Here is a 9,709-nt window from a genome sequence, read left to right as displayed (position 1 = left end):
GTATTCAGAATGCTATTATTTTCCCTTATAACCATGTTATAAGGGAAAATAATACAATCTACAGAACCCCGATACCAAACAGACGCGATTTTTCTCGCGCACGTGCAAAACGCATTACAATGTTTTGCACTCACGCGGAAAAAACTGAACGAAATCGAAGACAAAACTGACTGAAGTTACTTGCAAAATGGTGCGAGTTTTACTGTACGCATCTGGAGCCTAGCTATCCGTCAGGCTGGAGTGAAAGAGGCCTTCTACATTTCTCCTGTCATTCGGATTTCCACCTGCAGGGGGCGCATTTGTTTACGGGGAAGCAGGCCGTGCGCGGGTGATTGCCGTTCGCTCAGAACGTGAGGACGCAGAAGCCCGTGCGCGCGTGCGTAGCGGTTACCTGGGAGACGTGGACGCGCGGTGTGCTGATGGCGGAGGAGTGGAACCAGAACACCGGGGAGGTGGTGTACAGGTCTCGGGACCCCATCAAGAACCTGAAGATCCGGTAAGGGAGCGCGATGAGGGTGGATGGCTGCCGATAGTGAGCGCAGCTAGTGAAATGTTTGTGTCTTCAGGGTGAAGCTGCAGCGGGTGTCTCCGGTCAGTGCCTTGGTACAGCGGGTGCAGGAGGAGGAGGGGGGCAGAGGGGACATCGCACTGCGGACTCTTGGCTCCAACCCCGGCACCAGTGAGTATAAGAGGTGTTCTCCGCGATCTCCCCGTTCTCCTGCCTTGTCAGATTGGGCAATAATAATAGAACCCATAGTAAGTCAGTGAGCCCATCACGATCTGTTACAGAATAGATCAAGCAACCATGGACCCCCAGAGCAAAACGTGTAATGTGGCACCAATGCATCAGGAATGGCTTCAGCAGCAGCTTCAAATTATGAAAAACTATTTGATCTCCCAAAAGCACAGGGATCAGGGATACTGTACACTGTGATGTCACATATAGGGATCATACACATAGTGATGTCACATATAGGGATCATACACATAGTGATGTCACATATAGGGATCATACACATAGTGATGTCACATATAGGGATCATACACAGTGATGTCACAGTACAGGGAAAATAAACATTGTGATGTCACATATAGGGATCATACACATAGTGATGTCACAGTGCAGGGATCATACACACAGTGATGTCACAGTATAGGGATACTGTACACTGTGATGTCACATATAGGGATCATACACATAGTGATGTCACAGTGCAGGGATCATACACACAGTGATGTCACAGTACAGGAATAATAAACACAGTGATGTCACAGTACAGGGATAATAAACATAGTGATGTCACAGTACTGGGATAATAAACATTGTGATGTCACAGTACAGGGATAATATACACAGTGATGTCACAGTACAGGGATAATAAACACAGCGATGTCACAGTACTGGTATAATAAACACAGTGATGTCACAGTACAGGGATAATAAACACAGCGATGTCACAGTACAGGGATAATAAACACAGCGATGTCACAGTACAGGGATAATAAACACAGCGATGTCACAGTACAGGGATAATAAACACAGTGATGTCACAGTACAGGGATAATAAACACAGTGATGTCACAGTGCAGGGATAATAAACACAGTGATGTCACAGTGCAGGGATAATAAACACAGCGATGTCACAGTACAGGGTTAATATACAGTGATGTCACAGTACAGGGATAATAAACACAGCGATGTCACAGTACAGGGATAATAAACACAGCGATGTCACAGTACAGGGTTAATATACAGTGATGTCACAGTACAGGGATAATAAACACAGTGATGTCACAGTACAGGGATAATAAACACAGTGATGTCACAGTACAGGGATAATAAACACAGTGATGTCACAGTACAGGGATAATAAACACAGCGATGTCACAGTACAGGGTTAATATACAGTGATGTCACAGTACAGGGATAATAAACACAGCGATGTCACAGTACAGGGTTAATATACAGTGATGTCACAGTACAGGGATAATAAACACAGTGATGTCACAGTACAGGGATAATAAACACAGTGATGTCACAGTACAGGGATAATAAACACTGTGATGTCACAGTACAGGGATAATAAACACAGCGATGTCACAGTACAAGGTTAATATACAGTGATGTCACAGTACAGGGATAATAAACACAGCGATGTCACAGTACAGGGTTAATATACAGTGATGTCACAGTACAGGGATAATAAACACAGTGATGTCACAGTACAGGGATAATAAACACAGTGATGTCACAGTACAGGGATAATAAACACAGTGATGTCACAGTACAGGGATAATATACAGTGATGTCACAGTACAGGGATAATAAACACAGTGATGTCACAGTACAGGGATAATAAACACAGCGATGTCACAGTACAGGGATAGTAAACACAGTGATGTCACAGTACAGGGATAATAAACACAGTGATGTCACAGCACAGGGATAATAAACACAGTGATGTCACAGTACAGGGATCATACACGCAGTGATGTCACAGTACAGGGATAATAAACACAGTAATGTCACAGTACAGGGATAGTAAACACTGTGATGTCACAGCACAGGGATAATAAACACAGTGATGTCACAGTACAGAGATAATAAACACAGTGATGTCACAGTACAGGGATAATAAACACAGTGATGTCACAGTACAGGGATAATAAACACAGTGATGTCACAGTACAGGGATAATAAACACAGCGATGTCACAGTACAGGGATAATAAACACAGTGATGTCACAGTACAGGGATAATAAACACAGTGATGTCACAGTACAGGGATAATAAACACAGTGATGTCACAGTACTGGGATAATAAACACAGCGATGTCACAGTACAGGGATAATAAACACAGCAATGTCACAGTACTGGGATAATAAACAGTGATGTCACAGTACAGGAATAATAAATACTATGACGTCACAGTACAGGAATAATAAATACTATGACGTCACAGTACAGGAATAATAAATACTATGACGTCACAGTGCAGGAATAATAAATACTATGACGTCACAGTACAGGAATAATAAATACTATGATGTCACAGTGCAGGGATAAACATAGTAAAACCTGGGGGGCTACACTCAATGTTCATGGCGGACAAATTCATTTGGGCAGCCTGGAGATGATGCATGGACTGTATAGGTCCTGTGGCCACTTACAGGTGGACAGCTGTCATCTTATTGAACACTTGGTATTTTTTTGACACCCTGTAATATTTAGTTTTGTTGGAATGTCAGATTGGCTCAGACATATGCCCTATATTGTGCCCTGACAGCAATTTTTTTTTTATTTGTGTTAAAAAAAAAAAAAAAAAAAAAACCTCTGTGTGCATCCACCTAAAGTTGGAGACATACTCGTGTAAAGTGGCTTAGGAGGAGTTCACATCACCGTTTAATTTTCCCTTCTGATCGATCAGAAGCAGGATCCTGTAAAAAAAAAAAAAAACACCAAAAAAAATAATGATCCCGTGCATAATTTATACACATTTGGCATCCGCTTGAGCCATTTTCTTCTAAGATCCGTTTTTTTAGACAGACATAAAGTTCTGCATGCAGTGCTTTTTTTCTCGTCTATTAAAAAACGGATCTCGGACGGAAATGGCTCAAACTGGTGCCAAATGTGTATAATTGATGCACGGGATCATTTATTTTTTTATGTTTTTTTCCCTACAGGATCCTGCTTTTTTTCTGTTCCTCTGACTGATCAAAAGAACGGAAAATGAAACGATGATGTGAACTTCCCCCTTACTTGTCCATAGCAACCAATCAGATTTCACCTTTTTTCCAGAGGAGCTGGGATCAATCTGATTGGTTGCTATGGGCAACTAAGCCAGTTTTCCTTTACACCAGTTTTGATAAATCTATCCCACCGAATTACACTATGGATATCCGCCATGTCCATGAGGCTTTATGCTAACTCCCGTCATCACATCAGTGTTCTACATCAGTCACGTTTTTCACAAAAAACTACTTGACATATCCTCAGGTCAGGAATGGGGCAACACAGGCAGAGGCCAGCCATGCAGAATAGTAAATGGCGCCCTCCACAGGAATGGGGCAACACAGGCAGAGGCCAGCCATGCAGAATAGTAAATGGCGCCCTCCACAGGAATGGGGCAACACAGGCAGAGGCCAGCCATGCAGAATAGTAAATGGCGCCCTCCACAGGAATGGGGCAACACAGGCAGAGGCCAGCCATGCAGAATAGTAAATGGCGCCCTCCACAGGAATGGGGCAACACAGGCAGAGGCCAGCCATGCAGAATAGTAAATGGCGCCCTCCACAGGAATGGGGCAACACAGGCAGAGGCCAGCCATGCAGAATAGTAAATGGCGCCCTCCACAGGAATGGGGCAACACAGGCAGAGGCCAGCCATGCAGAATAGTAAATGGCGCCCTCCACAGGAAAGGGGCAACACAGGCAGAGGCCAGCCATGCAGAATAGTAAATGGCGCCCTCCCTGTATGGATATCATGGGAATGCTTTTGGTGATCTTCAATGCAGCATTTAAAAACATTTCTATCTTTTATTTTTATTTTTATTATTCTTAAAAAAGGTGGCTACCGTCCAGGCGATGATGAGGAGGAAGTCGTGATCTCCTGGCAGGAGAAACTTGTTTAGCACAGTAAGTTATTCCATGTTGAGTTTGCAGTGAGACATGTAGAATATGGGCGGCTCAGCTGGTGTAGGTGTGAAGCCTGATAGACTCAAACCAGGACAGACATCTCTAACTTAGGGCTCATGCCATGGCCATATTGCGGGTCCGCAGTACATGGGGCACCGGCCGCGTGCACCCCGCATCACGGATGCAGACCTATTCACTTGAATGGGTCCGCAAATCCAGAGATGCAGTGCTTCCGTGGTGCTTCTTGCCATGCCTCCGCACCGCAAAAAGTAGTGCAAGTGAATGGGTCCGCGATACGCATGTGGCTGCCTCACGGTCCATACCCGTGCATTGCGGACCGCAATTTGCAGTCACGGGCACAGAGCCCTTACGTTTGTGGGCATGAGCCCTTAAAGGGATTGTCTGCCGACTCTGAGCCCTATTTAAAAAAAACAACCTGAGTTGAATTTTTTTTTTTCTGTGGGTGACACTTTAGGCACATACGGCTTGTCAGCTCCTAGGCTGGAGACCCTTTGAGAGTATATAACAGATATCACACTTATACCTACTGGGCAGTGTGGATTTGATGCAGATGTTCTGCATACTGATTTTCCTCTCCCTATTGAAGTGAATGGAGAAAATCCGGTCAGGAAAAATAAAATAAATTGACATGTTGCAGATTTTAAAATCCTCACCGCAGGTCAAAATCTGCACGGAAAAAAATCTGCACTGTGTACATGAGAATTTGAAATTCTCATAGAAAAAAATGTACATAACCTATGGTGCGGATTTTCCGCACGCCATCCTGATCGTGTCCATTTAGCCTTAAAAGGGTTGCCTTAGGACAGAACAACTGCAAAAGAAACCTTGAAGGTCCGCTCACCTCGGTCTATTAGTCCTCAACCTGGAAACCTGAGAGCAAAGAGATCATTCCTGGTCCAGGATCAGGCTTCTAGAGAACTTGCAGAAAAATCCATCCACATCTCCTGCACTGCCATAACGTATCTTCAATAGCAAACAGCAGCCATCATGTTTCAGACTCGGACTAGTCCTTAGTCATCCACTAAGTAGTAACTGAATAAAGAAGATATGTTTTATGGAAGGGCAGGAGAAGTGGGTGTAATGTTCTGCATAGTCTCAGGACAGAGCCACTTCAAAGGCTATGCACACCTTCGGAGGCAATTTTTTTATGATTGCATTTTACACATTTTTGGCCAAAAAATTGACCTTTATTAGAAATATCGAGCCATTCTCTCACAAAGGGTTAACTGTTTTTCTAGCTGTGTGACTGGTACTTTCACTTTGTGCCTCATCTAATAAACCTTATCTCTAAATTACTAAGGGGTCATAAACACTTATTTAAGCCACATTCTTATCAGTAAGGCCCCTTGCAGACAAGGTGTCCGGATTAGGTCCGGATGCCTTGCGTCTGCGATCAGGGGAAATCGTGCGAGTAGGTACGCAATTGCAGTCAGTTTTGATTGCGTTCCGATGTTCAGTTTCTATCGCGCGGTTGCAATGCGTTTTGCATCCACGTGATAAAAAAACTGAATGTTGGTACCCAGACCCGAACCCGGACTTCTTCACTGAAGTTCAGGTTTGGGTTCGGTGTTCTGTATATTTTATTATTTTCCATTATAACATGGTTCAAAGGGAAAATAATAGCATTCTTAATACAGAATGCTAAGTAAAAGGTCCATTGTGGGGTTAAAAATATATATTTTTTTTAACTCACCTCATCCACTTGATCGCGCAGCCGGGCTCGTCTTCTTTCTTCTTGCAGGACCTGGCTGGAAAAGGACCTTCGGTGACGTCATCGAGCTGACCTTGTGGTGAGCGCGATGACGTCAGCGCAGGTACTTTTGCAGGTCCTGCAAGAAGAAGAAGACGATGCCGGCTGCGGGATCAAGAGGATGAGGTGAGTAATTTTGTTATTTTTCATGTACACAGACCCATGAATGGGTCAGGATTCAGTGCGGGTTCTATGCGTTCACGTCATGCATTGCACCCGCGCGGAAAACTCGCTCGTGTGAAAGGGGCCTTAGATAAGAACTGAGTTATAATGAGTGTTTATAATGGCAGAGATAAGGAGTCCTGGTCCGACAGAAAAGACTGAAAATCCAAAGGTGCTACTAGAGCATGTCAGCTCTGTACGGAAAAAAGGATGCCATTTTTTTTAATTAAGGCAAGTTTAAAAAATATATTTTTAGCTCAAAATAAGTACAATGCAATAATAAAAAAACATTGCCCCCAAAGGTGTACATAGGCTTTAATATGACTGCCCCCATGGTGATCCTCTTATCACTGCTGCTCCACCTCCAGCCATACATTTTCTCTAGAAGTGAAGTTTAAAGGGGAACGGTAGTATTACACTGCCGCCATTCAATTCACTAGAGCAAAAACCGCTGCTTGCTCTTCGGGAGGCCCGTTCTGGATTTTTTTATGGACCCCACTGAATACTGGTTACACTCCTGCATGAATATCTACAATTTATTTACAGTATGTACAGAAGATCAGCATGAAACGTTGGAGAAAGCTTTGCAGCCTGGATCATAGACATGGCTGTTCAGCCTGTTGCATGTGAAGGCTTATGATGACCTAGACTCAGCTATGGGCATTGCTTTTTCTAGGTGTACGGAGTAGTGATGGTGATTTACCTTGTATAATGTGCTAGAGAAGGTTAAAGGTAATCTGTCGCCAAATGTATCTTGCTTTGTAGGTGCAAAGTGGGAAGTGCCATTGCACCCAGAAGCTCCGCTCGCTTACTTGCACGTTGTGCTCCCGCCGCTTTGACTAACAGGGCCAGGCAGTGAAGACGTAATCACTCTTGGCCCCGAAGTCTCCCGCCTGCACGTTGTCTTTGGTGTTGGACGCAGACACAGTACAGAATCGGCCGGGGCCTGCAGTACAGGCATTCATGACTGAGATTGGAATACCCATTGTAGGCACCTGGCTGGGGTTATGGAAACAGCTGAGCGGGCTGTGCTGTGCGTTTCTGTAACTCCTATAGAAGTGAATAGGGGTTACAGAAACAGTTTAGCGTAGCCCTCTCAGGTGTTTCCGTGACCCCAGCTTCCTCGGACTGCCTCCTATGCTGAGTATTCTGATCTCAACCATGAATAGTTGTGGTGACGGGCAGCACGGTGGCTCAGTGGTTAGCGCTGGTGCCTTACAGCGCTGGGGTCCTAGGTTTGAATCCGACCATGGACGGCATGGAGTTTGTATGTTTTCCCCGTATTTGCGTGGGTTTTCTCAAGGTACTCGGGTTCCTCCCACACTTCAAAGACATACTGATAGGGAACTTAGATTGTGAGCACCACTAAGGACAGCTTGATGCTAATGTCTGTAAAGCGCTGCGGAATATAGTACCGCTATATAAGTGCATAAAATAAATAAATGGGAATACCTGTTTTAAGTTTCTGGAATTTTAGCTGTTGGTATCGTTATTTCTGCCTTTTTCATATAATTTATCCAGTTTGAATATGAACTGTACCAAAATGAGGCGGCTTGTTGCACACCCCTGGATCGTCAGTATCATCAGGACATTTTATCTTTGGAGAGGCGAGGAGGACGGAAGAATATACGCGTCTTCACTTACACAGACTACGACCGATACACTAACCTAGAAGAGGTAGGTTTCAATATTTAGGATTTTAACCCTTGTATTACATGGTCGTCCACTCTTTTAAATGCGAGGCATCTACTACCTTATGTCTCCTGCTGCTTCTCCTGGTAATCACATCACCAGGAGTCTGAACTGCGGGGCCTGTGGCATTCAGCAAGTCCTTCTTTAAAGAAAAGGTTATGCACATGGGACAGCCTTCTTTGGAGTTTTAGTCTGGGAATGACATTTACTTACACAGTATAGCGCCACCTGTTGTTCAAAGTTTATGGCATTGTGCGTGTCCCCTGTACCCAGCTGAGTGCTGCTGGTCACACACGCTCAGGTCTTTGCGTAGTGATCCTCCCTTCACTGCAGAGCCGCTAATAGAAATACCACTTTCCCTGCAGAAGTGTATTTCTTTTGGCTTTTCTGCAGTAAACGGGGGTTCAGTGGTCATGTGCACCCAGGGACACATTACCACTGAGGCCAGTGAATGGCTGCAGCTGTGGACATGACAACACTAGACATGGCACAGGGGAACAGAAGCAATGGTGACAGGACCCTCAGCGCTGGAACGCAGCAGCAGCTTCTTTCTTTATTCTAAACACATTCCAGTTTTTATTTAAAGGGGTTTTCTGGGTCTTCTATATTGATGGCCTATCTTTGGGATAGACCATCAATATCTGATCGGTGGTAATCAGACTCTGGTGCTGGTGAGCTCTGCAACTTCCTAGGCCAGTGATGTCACTTTCATCGCTTACATGGCTTAGTTGCAGCTCAGTCCCATTTAAGTGAATGGCACTGAACTGCCATGCTAAGCACAGCTGATATACTATGGATGGTGCTGTGCTTTGTGCGCTGCAAGGAGGCCGCAACGCTCGCTGCAGTGCCACAGCCTCTTTGAAATACTGGCAGGGGATGCTGAGAGTCGGACTCCCACAGATCACATAAAGATGACCTATCCCGAGGATTGGTTACCAGTATAGAAGACCCGGAAGACCCCTTTCATTTGGGCTTGGAGGTTAGACAACCCCTTTAAAGAGAACCTGTCACTAGGAAATGCAGTGCAATCTGCAGGCAGCATGTTATAGAGCAGGAGGAGCTGAGCAGATTGTTATATGGTTTTGTGGAAAAAGTAATGTAAATTATACATGCAAATCTCTCCTCTTTCTGAGCTCAGTACAAAATTGGTTAATCTTTATCAGTGATTGATAGTGTTCCTTGTATAAGGCTAGGTTCACATTGGCATTTTCAATACCGGTATTCTGTTCTGGCATAGGAACAGAATACTGGAATTGCCGGATCTGGCATATGCTGGACACTGCTGGCGCCTGGTGGATTCCCATTCACTATAATGGGGTCCACTGGGTTTTTGGCATAAATACCGGCATTCTGGCAGACAAAATACTGCTGCGTGCTGGGGTATTTTGTCTGGCAGAATGCTGGAATTCATGCCAGGATCCAGGTAGACCGCTTACAGTGAATGGGAT

At 44.6% G+C, this 9,709-nt stretch overlaps 1 protein-coding gene across 2 annotated transcripts in view; it reads left to right on the top strand.

Annotated features, from left to right (window-relative positions):
* The first annotated feature begins 363 nt into the window (after positions 1-363).
* MKS1 (MKS transition zone complex subunit 1) overlaps positions 364-9,709 on the top strand; it is a 36,811-nt gene continuing 27,465 nt past the window's right edge. Inside the window, exons 1-5 of one of the 2 annotated variants that reach the window (XM_044287050.1) lie at positions 370-496; positions 567-679; positions 4,568-4,626; positions 7,661-7,669; positions 8,091-8,246. In XM_044287050.1, the coding sequence (XP_044142985.1) occupies positions 420-496; positions 567-679; positions 4,568-4,626; positions 7,661-7,669; positions 8,091-8,246 (414 nt within the window). In that variant the 5' untranslated portion in view covers positions 370-419. Of the gene's footprint in view, positions 497-566; positions 680-4,567; positions 4,637-7,660; positions 7,670-8,090; positions 8,247-9,709 lie in introns of both variants that reach the window. The other variant, XM_044287049.1, reaches the window with a different exon arrangement.

The sequence above is a fragment of the Bufo gargarizans genome, chromosome 3 (genome assembly GCF_014858855.1).
Source record: "Bufo gargarizans isolate SCDJY-AF-19 chromosome 3, ASM1485885v1, whole genome shotgun sequence".
In the NCBI taxonomy this organism is placed as follows: Eukaryota; Metazoa; Chordata; class Amphibia; order Anura; family Bufonidae; genus Bufo; species Bufo gargarizans.
The sequence above is the reverse complement of the archived record's forward strand: the minus strand, read 5'-3'. Positions and strand labels throughout refer to the sequence as shown.